At 49.9% G+C, this 18,412-nt stretch overlaps 2 protein-coding genes across 2 annotated transcripts; both read right to left on the reverse strand.

Moving 5' to 3' along the window:
- Positions 1-6,730: 6,730 nt before the first annotated feature.
- LOC135812909 (uncharacterized) lies at positions 6,731-7,873 on the reverse strand. Its single transcript, XM_065326128.1, has one exon. The coding sequence runs from the start codon at positions 7,871-7,873 to the stop codon at positions 6,731-6,733; it is 1,143 nt and encodes a 380-aa protein (XP_065182200.1).
- Positions 7,874-9,966: 2,093 nt separating this feature from the next.
- LOC135812910 (uncharacterized) lies at positions 9,967-10,734 on the reverse strand. The gene has a single exon (XM_065326129.1). The coding sequence runs from the start codon at positions 10,732-10,734 to the stop codon at positions 9,967-9,969; it is 768 nt and encodes a 255-aa protein (XP_065182201.1).
- Positions 10,735-18,412: the final 7,678 nt, after the last annotated feature.

Genomic DNA, 18,412 nt, shown 5'->3' on the forward strand with positions numbered 1-18,412 from the left:
GTGTGGCCTGGCCCGCTACATGAGTACCAGCCCAATAGAGAGAATAAGCCTGCTTTATCAGTATCATGAACAAAAACCTACAACAAAAAGCCATTCAATAACTACAAAGGACGCTAAGTTCCTGTCGAGTTTTGATCTGCCAGCAGCTGGACCAGCTTTACCCAATAAGCATACCATTAAACAAGCGTGCGCAGAGTGAAAATCCAAAACACTTTCCACTATGCCGCTGCATGGAAGATATTGAAGCCGATTGGAGGAGAATCACCTGGATAAGCAGCTTACCTTCATGTGGTTGAAATCAAGGACACTGACCCCTTCAACTGAAGGCATGATTATGGCAGCACAAGACCAATCCCTCAAAACGAAAAATTACCAATACGCCATAATGAAGTCAATTGCTTGAACTGATGCCAATTACAGGCTTTGCAAGGGCAGCTTAGAAACAATTGACCACATTGTCAGTGCCTGCCCAGTTCTTGCTCGGACCAGTTACATTGAACGTCATAACCGGATAGTGAAGTATGTGCACTTAGAAATGTGTAGAGCACGAGATCTACCTACTGGTGCTTCACGATTTGACCACCAGCTCAAGGCATTGGTCAAAAGTGATCGGTATTGGCTCTATTGGGAGTATTCGGTCCCAACTGACCTGAAACTATCAGCAAACAGGCCCGATCTGCTCCTTGTTGATGACAAGGAGCGCATCGCAAACATTATAGACATCAGCGTTACTGGTGAGAACAACATCAATAAGAAAATGGCTGAAAATCGCTCGAAATATTATGACTTGAAGCGAGAGATTTCCAGAATTTGGTCCCTCGCCCAGGTTGACGTGGTCCCTGTGGTTGTTGGTGCCCTGGGAGGCTCGGTGGGAAAGACTCCTCAATGCATTCGGACTGTGCAAGGAGGAGACCTGGCTATTGTGCAACAGGAGGCTATCCAAGGTTCGGTTAAAATACTAAGAACTGTCCTTAACATGTAGATGCACCTCTGCTGCGTTTGCATGTTCAATAACCAAGAGGCTTGAATAACGACTGATAAAGATATTTCCTTTGTTAATCCCTTCATTGGTTGATGTACTTTGCCTGTCGCTGCAAATTCTTTATTATTGTTTGGATGTTGGAGTTCGGATTGAGTTTCTCTCCTTTCTTCCTCTTCCTTCCCCTATTTCTTGTCCCTTTGGTTTTAAGCTTTTTATTTTTCACTTTCTTTTTGCTGTCCCACCCATGGAAATATTTCACGGTGGGCCTGGCTTATCGCCTTCTAAAGAAGTGAGTATTAAAAGGAGACATAATAATAAGGCACCCATTTTGATAGTCCAGGGGATGGCCCACGCCTGGTATTTTTTAAAATGAAATAAAGAGAGAATTATTGACCACTTAGCCCGAGGACTTAGAACTTTTTCCTCGACTTAGAAAAAAATCAGAACTGAAAGAAGTAAAATCTGAAGCCGAATGTTGGGATTTGAACCCAGACTGTCAGATTCTCAGTCAAAGAACTTAGGGAGCATACTACAAGTGACAACTGAAAACGTCTGTTTATAGAGAAGTTATGTCTAATGTAAACGGCATGCTAATGTATATACTATTTACTACAAGTATTACAATAGTATTCCTTTCTTCCTAAAAACACAGCTAAAACAGGTTAGGTATGCTTTGTCGTGATAATCTATTATTGCCCTCATAAGCGGTCATTATATGAACTATGGTTCTCGTAAAAGGCTCCGGAGGACCTCGGTCTTTTACTCGTTCTATATTTCATATTCGTGCAATAATAGATACATGCTAGTAAAAAAATGATAAATAATAACTTTATTAGGAAAAAATGATAAATAATAACTTTATTAGGAAAAAATGATAAATAATAACTTTATTCCCGTAGCTATGCAGAAGACGTGACTTCAGTAACGTCTGGAGCTAGCCAGGGTCCACACAGCTTTAATTCCCGTAGCTAAGCAGAAGACGTTACTTCAGTAACGTCTGGCGCTAGCCAGGGTCCACACAGCTTTAATTCCCGTAGCTATGCAGAACACGTTACTTCAGTAAGGCCTCGGTCACACTATGGCAAGTTTGAAGATGGACGCAGCGTCAAATCGCAGCACTTGACGCAGACGCGGGGTCACACAGTGTTTTGTTTTTCTTGCAGCTCATGACTGCCGCGGCCTGGCGCATTTGTCTACGTCACAAAATCAACAGGGAAACTCAATGACGACAGGGATTACCACGGAAACCGGCCTTTTGCTTACTATACATAAAAATTGTCGGACAAAGTTTTCAAAATTTTCATTGATTTTTGATTACAAGAAGACGAAAGGTCCACGCGTGCACGATCGTTGTTGTTTCTTTCCGAATTTGAAGCCATTTTCAGTTGTAGTGGCATGGATCAGGCAAGAAAAGTCCGCATCGCAGCTGTGTTTCTCTTGACTTCGTCATACTGGTTGTCCTTTTTGGTGCTCTTGACGACAACACAGCACTCACCAGTCAACAGGCTCCAGTTGGCCGATGACCCACTCAAACAACTGGTCCTTTCTCGACATTATTTTCTTCTCAGAAAACGCCTCGCTCTTCCGCCAGGTTCAGAGCAGAGCAGCCTCGGCCTCGTAGGTCCACGGACTCATCTCAAAAAAAAAGAGGAAACAAAACAAGCCTTGAAGAGACGAATGTCGAATGACTGCTCAACTCGAGCCTTGAAACTAATTAATTTTACTTGAAAGACACTGGTTTTCCGCCAAGCGTCACTCCCATCAGCGGCAACGCAGCCGATTTCACCACGTCAGACGCAGCAGCGTCTGACGCTCAAACTTGCCGCGTTTGCGTCAGTTGCCATGGGAAAGCTCATGATTCTGACGCTGACGCAGCATTTTTGCCGTAGTGTGACCGAGGCCAAACGTCTGGCGCTAGCCAGGGTCCACACAGCTTTAATTCCCGTAGCTATGCAGAAGACGTTACTTCAGTAACGGCTGGCGCTAGCCAGGGTCCACACAGCTTTAATTCCCGTAGCTATGCTAGCCAGGGTCCACACAGCTTTAATTTGGTGTTTGTGTGTTTGTGCGTTTGTGTCACGCCTGGCGCTATCCCGCATCTGTCCCGTACCGTACCGTACCATCAAACACAGCTGGCCACATACAGCAGGCCGCACTATTCAAACAGGGCTTTCAAACGCAAGATCATAACATGAAGCAACTTGGAAGAATGAGTATGAATGCGAAGTGTATGGGGGAATGCATGTAGGGCGATAGTTTTTTAATTATTATATATTATATTTGAGGATTTCCCAAAGACGTAGTCTAAATTGAAGGGAGTTCCATTACAATGGGAGGCTGTAGGGTTGAGATAGCAGACAGTGGAGGGCTAATAATTCGTAATGAACAGCCTAGCAAGAGAAATACAATTATGCTGAATGTTCCAGAATGGTCCTTTAATCAATGATACCTATAGCCTCGGGGTATGCCTTGAAATACGAAATGTACCGAAACAGAAACACAAAAATTTATAAGAATAAGCGCAACGCACAAAGAAGGAGGACAGAGGCATGTCAGTGCGGAGTGGCATTGTGTTTGGTGTCAGAGAAGTGCGTGCAAATGTGACTGTGAAACAGGGACTGCGAGGCTGTGGCTCTCAGGTCTGCGGGCAAGGCATTCCAGACAGTAGCGGTGCGGAAGAGAAATGACCTCCCGGCGTAGTGGGGGTTCGAATCCCATGTAATGCCTGAAAAAAAAGGAAAATTGCAAAATTTATAACATCCTTATTCTTTTTTACGAGGAAAACATGGATGCAGTGAATGGGATTTTCGGTCTTTGACCACTTGCTGGTGAGCTGATCTACTCACCTCCCACCGCTTTAGGAGCTGCATCTGCGCCTTGATCCTTGAAGGGTGGTGGCGTTCCTACGGATGCGGAAAACCCGGCTTCCAGCCGAGTCTCAAGCGAACCGTGAAAAAAAATTTTGTTTTGCCGTCATCAAGGCGGTAGATGGTATCGTATTACCATCGACCGTACCTGTCCCGTACCTGTCCCGTACCTGTCCCGGACCGTACCGTACAATCAAAGACGGCTGGCCACAATGCATATTCAAATACGGCTTTCAAATACAGGATCATAACGTGAAGCAACTTGGAAGAATTGGTAACATCCCTATGCTTTTTTTGTCTAGGTCATCAAGGCGAAAAAGCATAGCGTAGGGCCCTGAGCTTCCAAGCTCTCTCCTTCCCGAAGCTATCCAGAAGACGTTACTTCAGTAACCTCTGGCGCTAGCCAGGGTCCACACAGCTTTAATTCCCGTAGCTATGCAGAAGACGTTACTTCAGTAACGTCTGGCGCTAGCCAGGGTCCACACAGCTTTAATTTGGTGTTTGTTTGTTTGTTTGTTTGTTTGTTTGTTTGTTTGTTTGTTTGTGTCACGCCTGGCGCTATCCCGTATCTGTCCCGTACCGTATCGCACAGCTGGCCATTTGCTGGCTCCCGTATCTGTCCCGTACCGTACCGTACCATCAAACACAGCTGGCTACAAACAGCTGGCCACAATATTATGTACATGTACATGTATACGACTCCCTGTGTGTTGCAACTGTGCTTGAAGGGGACGGTTGCACTTTTTGTAGCTCCGTTTTATCTGAGTTTTCAGTCGTTCCTCTTACTAGTCTTGCCAAGGGGGTGGCTCTGGGTCCACCAGAGTTGCCCCTGGCGTATTTCTGAATTTGCTGGGGCGAGGGTTCCGCGACGCGGTCGCCAAGGCAATGTCTTTTCAGTCACGACCGTTGTCGTCCTCGTCTCTCCATTCGCGGTGGTGTAGCTGACCCCCGAATGGTTTCAAACTACGAAGCTCGGAGGAGTACAGTGGTGGCAGAGGCATGAGCTGTGAGTGGAGACGGTTGCTGGAGATGGATGGTGATGCAGGGAGAAGAGTTACGCTGCCTGACGCCGCGTGGGAAATTGTTTGAACCTGCAATTTCAGTTCGAGCGCGGTGGACTTCTAGACGATGTGTCCTCATGGCTGTTTTTTAACGCTTGGCCTATCGCTGATATCCCTGCGTGGGATGTTCTTCCAGTGGAGTCCAGGTGGGACTTCGGGTGCCCACACTCCATCACCTGGTTGATTGTTTCGGAACTGCAAAAATAATTATTGTTTCTTATTTTGTGCGCATCTCTTGTCATCTCTCTTTTCTATACGTCGCACACCAGATGTACTACTATCGCCGTCTTTCTCTTGCTTTCTCTCCCTGCGTGCTGTTTTTTTCTGTTTCTGTTGCCACTGTCCCTCATCATACCCATGCTTGGGTGGTGGGCGGCGTGACCCGTTAGGGTAGCTGCCAATACAGTACGACTCCCTGATGTATAGAGAGACTTTCTGGAAAGAAATAAGGAGACGAGGAGGAAATGAAATTAGAATGGATGTTAGTTGCCGAATAGGTGATAGGATGCGTCAGCAAAAACATACTTTGGAAGAGAGATCCCGTCGTGTCCAAAATAGGCGTGAACGGGCGAGTCAGCGCCGGTCACAGGAAACGTCGGCAGAGTGATCCCATCGACTCCAGAACGCTCGTGCTCGGCAGAGTCAGCGCCTTCCCAGGAAACATTTCCATCAGTTCCCACAACATGCACGATGAGCTAAGTAACAAAGCATAGCGTAGGGCCCTGAGCTTCCAAGCTCTCTCGTTTGGTGTTTGTTTGTGTGTTTGTTTGTGTCACGCCTGGCGCTATCCGTACCTGACGGCAAAAAAGCATAGGATGTTATCAATTTTTCAATTCTCCTATTTTTTTTTCAGGCATATCCTGGGATTCGAACCCGCACAATCGCCCTACATGCATTCCCCCATACACTTCGCATTCATCCCCATTCTTCCAAGTTGCTTTACGTTATTATCTTGCGTTTGAAAGCCCTATTTGAATATTGCGGGCAGCTGTATGTGGCCAGCTGTGTTTGATGGTACGGTACGGTACGGGAGACGGTGTTGTATTACCCTCGATCGTACCTGTCCCGTACCTATCCCTACCGTACCATGCCATCAAAGACGGCTGGCCACAACGATTATTCAAATAGGGCTTTCAAATGCAAGATCACAATGTGAAACAACTTGGAAGAATTAGTATGTATGCGAAGTGTATCGGGGGATGCATGCAGGGCGCGCGATAGTGCGGGTTCGAATCCCAGGTTATGTCTTAAAAAAAAGGAATTTTTTAAAGAATTTATAACATGCACTTGAAAACACCCCCCCCCCCCTTCCGGCAACAGGCTCTCAGCTGCACCAAATAAATAACTTTGCCAATATTTCGCCCATTGGGCATCATCAGGGCATTGAGGAAGGGGAGGCCAAATTACGAAATATAAAGACGAATAATGCAGGCAGATGAATGTTCTAGAACTAACACATCATGGTGACACAATTGGCAAGGCCAGCAAACTAAACAATCATCACTTGTAAGGTGACCTAAACAAAACGAAAGATGAGAAAACTCACACATACACACAGACACAATTTGGCAAGAAAACTAACACTAACACTAAAGTTTACAAACATCACCTGTAAGGTGACCTAAACAGAAGAAAGAAGACTAGTAAGACTATCACAGCACGTACAAGAACACTTTCAAGTGTGGGAATGCTAAAGGCGATCTATGTATATGACAGCGGTGTATGTGCAAAGTAGGTGTATGTGCTGTGTCAGGTGGTAAAGTCCAGTGGTAGTTTGAGGAGATGGGTGTCGATTCCAGTGACGATCCGGTGACATCCAATCAGTCAATTAGGCGCCAGCCGTCATCGCAATTGACTGCTGGTTTGCGCTTCCTTATCTCGATAGCTTCAAGCAGTTTCCTTGATGGTAGAGAAGCCTCCCTGCCGAGAATCTTTGCCTGGTGGAAGGGCAGAAAGTTGGAAGACTTTAAAGATTCTCGATGCTGGGTACGATAGTGGAAGCCCCAGGGAGCCTTCGCCACCATCGCCCTTGCCTCTCGGTAGTGCTCAGCGAATCGCTCCCTCACCGGCCGCTCGGTCTCACCAACGTACAATTCCGCACACAACGTGCAAGACATACAATAGACAACACCTTTGACTAAACACTGACTATCCACCATACTCGCATCACATGCACGACACTCCATTGGTCGACCTCTCCCTCTCTTCACCTCCGATCGCTGCTTCTCACGGGGACACACACGTACAGCACTCGACGATCGAACCAACATATCCTTCAAAGAAGGACCAGACACAAAGACAACACGAACATGCGGACTGAACTTTCGAACACGTCGTGAGACACGAGCGGCAAGTGAGTCGTTGATGAAGGGCAGTTTGATGACTGACTTGAATTGGTTGTGTCTGCGCTTGCTGTCACGCTGCTGTTGTGGAGACGGGTGTGTATCTTGTCTCTTCCCCTTGGCTGCTCGTCGTGCTGCGTTTATCTCGGTGCGTGGATAGTCATTTCTCTCGAGCAACTCTTCAATTATGGACATGCTCCTGTCTTCCGCTTCCGGTGTTGACGAGTTACGGATAGCTCGAGAGAATTGGTTCGTTGCAACAGCTCTTTTACACGACCAGGGGAGACATGATTCATAAGACAGGTGGACACCACTGTGGGAGGGCTTAACATAGAGCTCCCACTCTATGCTGTTTCCACGCACAGACAGCGCTAGATCCAGGAAGTTCACTGACTGGGTTTCGTTGACCGAGTGTTCCATTGTGAATTTGATAGTAGTGTGCTGTCCGTTGAAGTGATCTAGAAGTGCTGTTAAACCTTTCCAGCCATGTCTCCACAGTAGTATGCAGTCGTCGATATATCGCTTGTAGAGATCTGGCTTCACTGTAGCTGTCGAGAGGGCCTTCTGTTCAAGCGCATCCATGAAGAGGATGGCCAGCGGAGGTGCCAGATGGTTCCCCATCGCAATTCCACGCAATTCCACGCTTCTGACGGTACTGTTACTGTTGTCCACCAGGCAAAGATTCTCGGCAGGGAGGCTTCGCTACCATCAAGGAAACTGCTTGAAGCTATCGAGATAAGGAAGCGCAAACCAGCAGTCAATTGCGATGACGGCTGGCGCCTAATTGACTGATTGGATGTCACCGGATCGTCACTGGAATCGACACCCATCTCCTCAAACTACCACTGGACTTTACCACCTGACACAGCACATACACCTACTTTGCACATACCCCGCTGTCATATACATAGATCGCCTTTAGCATTCCCACACTTGAAAGTGTTCTTGTACGTGCTGTGATAGTCTTACTAGTCTTCTTTCTTCTGTTTAGGTCACCTTACAGGTGATGTTTGTAAATTTTAGTGTTAGTGTTAGTTTTCTTGCCAAATTGTGTCTGTGTGTATGTGTGAGTTTTCTCATCTTTCGTTTTGTTTAGGTCACCTTACAAGTGATGATTGTTTAGTTTGCTGGCCTTGCCAATTGTGTCACCATGATGTGTTAGTTCTAGAACATTCATCTGCCTGCATTATTCGTCTTTATATTTCGTAATTTGGCCTCCCCTTCCTCAATGCCCTGATGATGCCCAATGGGCGAAATATTGGCAAAGTTATTTATTTGGTGCAGCTGAGAGCCTGTTGCCGGAATGGCGGTGTTTTCAAGTGCAAGGAATACGCTGCAATGGAGTTTGGGAATTCTGAAGAAATTTATAACATCCCTATGTTTTTTTTTTGTCTAGGTCATGAAGGCAAAAAAGCATAGCGTAGGGCCCTGAGCATCCAAGCTCTCTCGTTTGGTATTTGTTTGTGTGTTTGTTTGTTTGTTTGTGTCACGCCTGGCGCTATCCCGTATCTGACGGCAAAAAATCATAGGGATGTTATAAAATTTTCAATTCTCCTATTTTTTCAGGCATATCCTGGGATTCGAACCCGCACTATTGCCCTACATGCATTCCCCCATACACTTCGCATTCATACCCATTCTTCCAAGTTGCTTCACGTTATGATCTTGCGTTTGAAAGCCGTATTAACCCTCATGCCACACAAGAGAGACGAGCCTGTAGGGTGTCGCAAGCGTTTATTCCAGCATGAATAATCATGAGCCTGTGATCGGTAATCAAGTATGACGTACATGTACTCAGTATGAGGTCATGATTATAAATGATGTACACATATCACGCATCAGAGAGGCAAGGACAGCAGAAGCGACCCGCGGGGTCCTGCGCCGTCGGAACGGCTACGTGTACTACTAGGTTGCTATGGCAGCGGAACTCTAAATCTTAGTACACATGAATAGTTCAATGGTGCCGATGTGCGTGCACTATGCGGCGCCCATGGGCAGCACCCGTGCCTCCTGCCTTTTAAATGGTGCGGGAGGGTGGGAAACAATTTCTGCGGCGGGCAGGCACAACAAACAACTGGTGAATGTCTTTACTTGTTCCTGCCTTGCGAGGGTGGCCTTGGGTGAGCTTGCACCCAAGGCTGATAGGTGGCTTATACGGCATGCCGTACGCGCGTCGCGGTTGCAAATGCTTGCTAGGGGCCCCACGCGGGAGCCCGGCAGTGCGTACGACTTTACCGGAGCTCGTATGAGACTTAGCCGGTTTAGGCGTGTCCGCGGACGGCATCTCCATGCGGGAGATGCGGCTCTGTGACATGTAGGTTAACTACGGTTTGCGCAACGCAAACCAACATTTAACCCTCATGCCACACAAGAGAGACGAGCCTGTGGGGTGTCGCAAGCGTTTATTCCAGCATGAATAATCATGAGCCTGTGATCGGTAATCAAGTATGACGTACATGTACTCAGTATGAGGTCATGATTATAAATGATGTACACATATCACGCATCAGAGAGGCAAGGACAGCAGAAGCAACCCGCGGGGTCCTGCGCCGTCGGAGCGGCTACGTGTACTACTAGGTTGCTATGGCAGCGGAACACTAAATCTTAGTACACATGAATAGTTCAATGGTGCCGATGTGCGTGCACTATGCGGCGCCCATTGGCAGCACCCGTGCCTCCAATAAAGGTACCGAGTGGCTTGCGACACGCAGGCTCTAGTAGTGCTGAGGCATGCCTGCGGGCCTGCGAATGTACGTGCGATATGCCCTGCTGGACCAGCGGCCTGCAGTCATCAGGGCATACTCCGGTGCGCCTCGATCCGCCATGTGTGTGGCTCCCCCGGCGCGTAGGGAATGGCTGCTGATGCTTGGACCTAGCACTTTGTGTGGGACAGTATTGATGTCGTTCGGCGTGAGCTGGCGACCATCCTGAAACTTGAATAGGGGTTGCTTGTCATTGCTCCATTTGCTGGACCGAACGTAAGCCTGCAGGGCTCGGACGGGACATAGTGCGGGGTCAGCGTAGCGATGCAGCGCTACCTCCACGCCTGTTGTTAATTGAGACGTCTTCGTCCTCTGGAGCTGCAGAGAGGCCTCGTGCTGGGCTAGCCGGAGGTGTTCGCGCCTCAGCGTCTTGAGGCCGCCGGGACCGTGTGGTGACGGCGACGTGTACTCACTCACACGCAGCAGGCCGTGGAAGGCTGTCGTGAGAGCAGCCCATAGCATTAGTCTGTCTGCCGGGGAGTACAAGGTCCGATCCAAGAACTGGCGGAGAGCCTTCAACTGGTGGCCGGTGATCGCTTGGCGCTGAGGGCGTGCTGACGAATGCCTGGGAAGTGACGCTCTCTCCCTCTCCAAGCCCTTGAGCAGGGCTGTGATGCGGTTAGAGGATGTAACCCCGACCGGGCCTCCCATGCGGAGGAGGTGGTATTTGATCGCGGCCAGGTAGACTCTCGGAGTGCTGGCGCTGACTGAGTGAGACATTGCGGCAGCGAACAGCAGGACGTCGTTCTGATCTGGGTGATGTGCGACCCATGAACTCCAAGAATGCACGCCAGCCTGGGGTGTACGTGCGCTGTGTGCCAGTGGCTACTGAGTTGGCAATCAGGTGCTCTACTCGCGCTGAGAGAGCGGCGGCTAGCGAGCCTAGGAGGACACAGGCACAAGCGCATGCAACACAAACGCACACACGCATACGTCCGCACACGAGCATGTTCCCTAAACATGCAGGGTGGCTCGGCGGCCAACCTGCGGTGTATGCGTGCTGTCGCCGAACAGCGGCCCGCTTCCCGGAAGACACTGGCCCGGCGGCATGGCTGCGGATTGTAAGCAGGGGACCCGTGGGTAATGCTAGTGGAAGATCTCCCCCCTGACCTCGGCGGGGCGTTCCGGTACTGGTTTGGCCGAGGTTCGCCCCCATGCTGTGGGGCTAATGCAAATACGACCCAAGAGCCCCCTCCCCCCAGCCCCGCGGGGTGGGAGCTATTGGCCTAACCCATAGGTACTTAGCCTTGCGGGTGGACGCATGGGGGTGGCACGTAAGCGTTGGCTTGCGTAGCCGTGGCTTGCGGCGGTAAACAATCCTCCGGCGGGAGGTGGACATCCGGCGGGATATTATGCAAGCGGGGCTGGCGACCCTGGACAGACACACAGAACAACAGAAAGCGGGCGGCGCAGCCTTGGTTCGGCAGAGCCGCAGCTTGCAGCGGCAGTGTCTGTAAGCAATTCTCCGGTGGGAGTTATATGTTCGGCGGGATGTAATCCGAGCGGGGCTAGCGACCCTGGATGGCCACACAGAACAATACTAAAAGACAGCGGGCGGCGAAGCGTTGGCTCGCGAAGCCGTTGCTTGCGGCAGTGGTGTCTGTAGGCGATCCTCCGGCGGGAGGTGGACATCCGGCGGGATGTTATGCGCGCGGCTTGCAAGCCTGGATATACACGCAGAGCACAAGACAGCGAGTAGGTCATGCTCACGGAGCCGTGCCCCTAGTATACAGGCAAACCTACACCTGCTAGGTAGGCTTAACGCCCTCTACAATTTGCCTCGGTAGCATGGCAACACGGTGCCTGGCCCATATTTTGTTTGCGCCATGCGGGCCACACGTATAGCGTACATATGGAGCGCCCCCGAATACAGCGGTCGCCGGCTCGGGGCCTGCGGGGTGTCGCCCCCCCCCCCCCCCTTCCTCCCAAAAAGAAAAGGGGGGGGGGTTCTACGGGGCCGGATAAGCCCATTAAGCACACAGAGTGGTAAGATAGACCAAGAAGGGTTCGCCCCGGCGAGGGCATGGATCATTGCCAGCGGAAATTGTAGGTGGGTTAGTAGAGTAGGGTAAACAAAACAACAAGAAAAGAGCAGAGATGCGAGATGCTGGGCTGGGGGGACTACGGGCGTACGGCGAGCCCGCGCAGTGGTAGCTGGGATTGCTGGGAGCTTGAATTGGCGGCTGGGGCGCCTGGCCAGCTGCAGACGGATGCGGCTATCTGTTGTCGGATTGGGCACTGGCGAGTGACGATGGGGCAGTCTCCGCGTCGGGAACCAGACGGCGGAAGCGCTGGAACTGGGCCCGGGAGAGTGCGTCTGCGATGCTGTTGTCGACGCCGGCGATGTGACAGACGAGCAGGCAGAAGTTGTGGCAAACGGTGAGTTGCATGGTGCTGCGTATCAGTGCCATGACCCCGGCGTGTCGGCATGTGCCGGACTCCCAGGCGGTGCACACTGCTGAATTATCGCAGTGCAGGAGGCTCTTCTTCTGTGCCCAGTGGGGGCCCCAGAGTTGGCAGGCAATGGCGATGGGCCACATCTCTCTCCACATTATGGACGTGTACGGTGGGGCCTGCTGCGCCGCTGACCATGTGCCCGCGAACCAACGACCCTGGTAAAAGCCGCCGAAACCGCTGCCAGACGCGTCGGTGAACAATTCCAGGTCCGGGGACTTTGACCATACGGGGTCGCGTAGGAGGGCCTTTCCGTTCCATAGTGGGAGGAAATCCTGCCACCATTTGATGTCGCCGAGAGCCTCGCTGGTGAGGCGGACGGCCGCGGCAGGGCTGGTGACTGAGGAACACAGGTCGATGAGGCGGCGAGTGAACGTACGCCCGGCTGGCACAACCTTGGCGGCGAACGCCAGATGGCCAACGAGGGACTGTAGTTCGAGTTTGGACGCTGATGGCCGGGTGGCCCAGGCTGCTAGGAGTTGCCCCAATGTACGGAGCTTCTCGGCTGGGAGCCGCAGCTCCCCTGCCGCTGAATCAATGTCGATGCCAAGCACTGTGAGGCAGGTGGCGGGGCCAACAACTTTGTCCGGGCCGTCTGCTGTTGGGACAGCCAGTTTTGCGAAGACCTGCAGAATAGTGGCTTTGTGGGTCGCGGCCGCAGAGGACGTGACAGACTCGGCTGCTGGAGACACTGATACGAAGTCATCCAAATAGTGCTCCAGTGCAGGGATTCTGTAGTTATTACGGAGGATCCATTCTAGGGCGGTAGCCAGGCAGTTAAACAGACTGGGAGCGGAGCATAGGCCAAATGGCAGGACAGTGTCGAAATAGTAGTTGCCCTTCCATAACATGCCGAGGAGCGGCCAGTCGTCAGGGTGCAAGGGGCAGAGTCGGAAAGCGTGCTTCAGGTCCACCTTTGACAGGAGGGCTCCGGGACCCGTCCTGCGCACGTGGTCTGCTATCGTGTCAATCGTAATTAGGGAGAAACGATAGGCCTGCTTGTCAATGAACGACTTGACGCTGTTCCCATCGGGGGCGGACAGGTGCATGATGAGCCGGTGGCCGCCCGACTTCTTGGGGACCACACCTACGCCAGAGGTGCGCAGATGGACGAATGGCGGCGCGTTGAAGGGGCCAGCGGTGTGGCCGCGACTGCATTCCGTGGCCAGGACATTGCGGCAGCGAACAATTTCTGCGGCAGGCAGGCACAACAAACAACTGGTGAATGTCTTTACTTGTTCCTGCCTTGCGAGGGTGGCCTTGGGTGAGCTTGCACCCAAGGCTGATAGGTGGCTTATACGGCATGCCGTACGCGCGTCGCGGTTGCAAATGCTTGCGTGGGGCCCCACGCGGGAGCAATGCAGTGCGTACGACTTTAGCGGAGCTCGTATGAGACTTAGCCGGTTTAGGCGTGTCCGCGGACGGCATCTCCATGCGGGAGATGCGGCTCTGTGACATGTAGGTTAACTACGGTTTGCGCAACGCAAACCAACATTTTGAATATTGCGGGCAGCTGTATGTGGCCAGCTGTGTTTGATGGTACGGTACGGGAGACGGTGTCGTATTACCTTCGATCGTACCTGTCCCGTACCTATCCCTACCGTACCGTACCATCAAAGACGGCTGTCCACAATGAATATTCAAATAGGGCTTTCAAATGCAAGATCATAATGTGAAGCAACTTGGAAGAATTAGTATGTTTGCGAAGTGTATCGGGGGATGCATGCAGGGCGCGATAGTGAGGGTTCGAATCCCTGGTTATGTCTTTAAAAAAAGGAATTTTTTAAATTAAAGAATTTATTACATCCCTATGCTTTTTTTGGTCTAGGTCATCAATGCAAAAAAGCATAGCGTAGGACCCTGAGCTTCCAAGCTCTCTCGTTTGGTGTTTGTTTGTTTGTTTGTTTGTGTCACGCCTGGCGCTATCCCGTATCTGTCCCGTACTGTACCGTACCAGCAAAGACAGCTGGCCACAATATTTTTGTTTGTTTGTGCCATCGACAGGCCTGGCGCTATACCGTACCTGTCCCGTACCATCAAGAGTACGGTACCATCAAGAGAATGAGTATATATGCGAAGTGTATCGGGGAAATGCATTCAGTGCAGTAATGTTTTGTGTGGATTTGTGTGCGAGGCCGAGATCCCACTAGCAGGCTGGCTGGGCAGCCTGTCGACCAGCCCGGGAATCGCATGTAGGCCGATAGCATAATAATTATAACGTACTTCGGTATATACAGTCATGTCGATGTGTAACAGGGAGTCATATTATGTAAACGACTCCCTGCTGTATGGGGAGATTTTCTGGAAAGAAACACGAAGTGGGGAGACCAGTAAATGCAATCAGAATGGATGTTAGTTGCCGTCAGTATAATAATAAGAAGAAGAAGAACGCCCGTGATCGGCAGAGTCAGCGCCGGTCCCAGGAAACGTCAGAACAGACATCCCGTCGACTCCAGAACGCCCGTGATCGGCAGAGTCAGCGCCGGTCCCATAGCTATGCAGAAGACGTTACTTCAGTAACTCATTGAAACGTTTTTGCAATACAATGATGTAGCTAATCAAAGGAAAAAGCATTTCCATCAGTTCCAACAACATGCACGATGAGCTAGGCAACAAAGGATAGCGCAGGGCCCTGCAAACTCTCTCGTTTGGTATTTGTTTGTGTGTTTGTTTGTTTGTGTCACGCCTGGCGCTATCCCGTATCTGACGGCAAAAAAAATAGGGATGTTATAAATTTTTCAATTCTCCTATTTTTTCAGGCATATCCTGCTATTCGAACCCGCACTATCGCCCTACATGCATTCCCCCATACACTTCGCATTCATACCCATTCTTCCATATTGCTTCACGTTATGATCTTGCGTTTGAAAGCCCTATTTGAACATTGCAGGCAGCTGTATGTGGCCAGCTGTGTTTGGTGGCACGGTATGGGAGATGCTGTCGTATTACCCTCGATCGTACCTGTCCCGTACCTATCCCTACCGTACCGTACCATCAAAGACGGCTGGCCACAATGCATATAGGCCTTATGCACATTGTACAGATGCACGAAATCCCGTATAATCTTGTAGAATCCCGTAGACCCGGTTGGGTGTTGAATGTGCAGGACCCTATTGTGTTTACTGCTATTTCCACTATGAAATGGGCCATGAAGGCATTTCATACGAAATCTTTTCCCGGCAGAGATCTAGCTAGTCGTTAGTTCAATCCCAAAGTGAAGAAGGCTTGAAAAGTGATCGTTTGCCATGAATTGTGAGGCTAAATGGGTCAAACGCGCATGTATAGCACACAATGAACACCCAACCGGGTATGTACACACCTACGGCCATAGTACAGAACTTCGTACATCTGTACAATGTGCATAAGGACTATTCAAATAGGGCTTTCAAATGCAAGATCATAACGTGAAGCAACTTGGAAGAATGAATCGAAGTGTACGGGGGAATGCATGTAGGGCGTGACATCGTGATATCGATCCTGAAACAGTCAAACTCAGGAAATAGCACTATCATTATCACTCAGGCTGCAATATTCATAATTATAGACATATTCATAAATGACATATCTTCAATACCCATGAGCTACATTGTATATTATCAACGTTCTAGCTCATTTATTCCCGTCAGAGTCCTGTTTATCATGTTCAGCATAAGCGAAGTTGTGGATCATGCTTGCATGGTTGACTCCAACGCGTACATGCAAGTAAATAAAAAATGCTTTTTTTCTCCAGGTCATCAAGGCGAAAAAGCATAGCGTAGGGCCCTGAGCTTCCAAGCTCTCTCGTTTGGTATTTGTGTGTCTGTTTGTTTGTGTCACGCCTGGCGCTATCCGTATCTGACGGCAAAAAAGCAAAGGATGTTATAAATTTTTCAATTTTTCCTATTTTTTCAGGCAAATCCTGGGATTCGAACCCGCACTATCGCGCTACATGCATTCCCCCATACACTTCGCATTCATACCCATTCTTCCAAGTTGCTTCACGTTATGATCTTGCGTTTGAAAGCCCTATTTAAATATTGCGGGCAGCTGTATGTGGCCAGCTGTGTTTGATGGTACGGTACGGTACGGGAGACGGTGTCGTATTACCCTCGATCGTACCTGTCCCGTACCTATCCCCTACCGTTCCGTGCCATCAAAGATGGCTGGCCACAATGCATATTCAAATAGGGCTTTCAAATGCAAGATCACAGTGTGAAACAACTTGGAAGAATTAGTACTAGTATGTATGCGAAGTGTATCGGGGGATGCATACAGGGCGCGCGATAGTGCGGGTTCGAATCCCAGGTTATGTCTTAAAAAAAGGATTTTTAAAGAATTTATAACATCCCTATGCTATTTTTTGTCTAGGTCATCAAGGCAAAAAAGCATAGCGTAGGGCCCTGAGCTTCCAAGCTCTCTCGTTAGGATGACCCAAGGGCAAAACGCCTATCAAGAGGTTCACTGCGTTGAATGGTTGTGGTATGACAAAGCAAAGAGGCAACCATTGTGTGTGTAGGGGGGGGGTATATTATAATCGAATCCAAAGGGAGCGCTCATACTTTGATCCATCAGGACGCGAGATATCTAAAAGCACTGTCAAACACGGAGTTTTACAGTGGGCAGCCTATTTCACAGCCATCATGAAGGCCCTCGACGACTACAGGAGATTTGTAGAGGAAAGAACAAGGAGTAAAGAGCGACACCAATCGCTTGAAGAAAAAGCAAAGAAAAACTGCTGTCTCTCCAGTCATTTAGATGCTGTTGCCCTTGACATTTGGTTCCATCCAGAGGACGCGACTTTTGTTTGTCCCCAGTGCTCTCCGTTGCTATGCGTATCGAAGGAGCCGTGACGTCCCACTTAACAGCCCCATTGCTCAAACAGAAAACACACATGTGCTGACAGTCAGCTCATACCATCCTGACACGTTCAATGCAAAAAAGGTCTACGAATACTCATCTCGAAAACGAACAGGCGCGTGACTTGGTTGAGCCGACCGTCGAACCGAATTCTCACCCTAGCCTGTGGCTACTACATCTTCTGTACCAGTAGCTGGTGCATCGGGTATACTAGTACCTTCTGCGGCAGAGGATGTTGCGCTTGGCGCGATCTGAATCCGGTCAACGTGTCTACGTTGTGTGACTCCATGTGCGGTTGTCACTGTGGCCTCATGTGCATTGGCAGTAATTGACATTGACAGTTGCTTTCTGACAGGATACATCAGGTTGTCGTACTAACACGAATTGCTCGGCCTGCAGGGTACGCTCTCCCATGACATGGCGACGCTCAAAGCGGGCTTTGGGTGTTGTTTTAGCCTTTTCCTCGTGCTCACGGACATCATCATCCAGTTCCTCATCCGTCTCGCTTGGCAACGGATACTGAAGCTGACAGAGTGGCGTCTGATATGCACCACGTAGTCTGATATGCACCACGTAGCAGGCAATCGCCGGGTGTCTTGCCGGTTGAGGTACACACCGTCGATCGAACGGTTGTCAATGCAACACGAAGCGAATCGGTAACTCGTGAACAATCTGCCTGGCGCATCAGCTTCTTCAGCGTCTGATGCATACCCTCTGTAGGATTCCGTCGCGGTGTGCATGCATGCATGGCACGATAAGCTCATGGGAGATGCTCCATTCTTTGAGTTGAGTCTCGAACTCCGTTCTGCTAAACTCACGACCGTTGTCAAATGTTAGATGACGGGGCAAATGAAATAGCGAGAAGATCTGCATACAGGCTGCAATGATACTAGAGCTGGTTTCTGATTGCAGTTTGACGACAGCGGGATATCGGGAATACACATCCATTAAACTGAAAAACGGCATTTGTTGAAAATAGAAGACATCTACCGCTACTGTATGCCAAGGATAAGGCGGCAGATCTCTCATCTTGAGCGGTACCAGAGGCACTCTTGCTTCTTGGACACATGGCTCACACCCTTGTAATGCCAGTTTGACCGCTTTGGAC

Source organism: Sycon ciliatum, chromosome 3 (genome assembly GCF_964019385.1).
Source record: "Sycon ciliatum chromosome 3, ocSycCili1.1, whole genome shotgun sequence".
NCBI lineage: Eukaryota > Metazoa > Porifera > Calcarea > Leucosolenida > Sycettidae > Sycon > Sycon ciliatum.

Excerpts from the sequence above, each read along its gene's own strand:
- LOC135812909 (XM_065326128.1), bottom strand. The coding sequence starts at position 7,873 with ATGGGGAACCATCTGGCACCTCCGCTGGCCATCCTCTTCATGGATGCG.
- LOC135812910 (XM_065326129.1), bottom strand. The coding sequence starts at position 10,734 with ATGTCTCACTCAGTCAGCGCCAGCACTCCGAGAGTCTACCTGGCCGCG.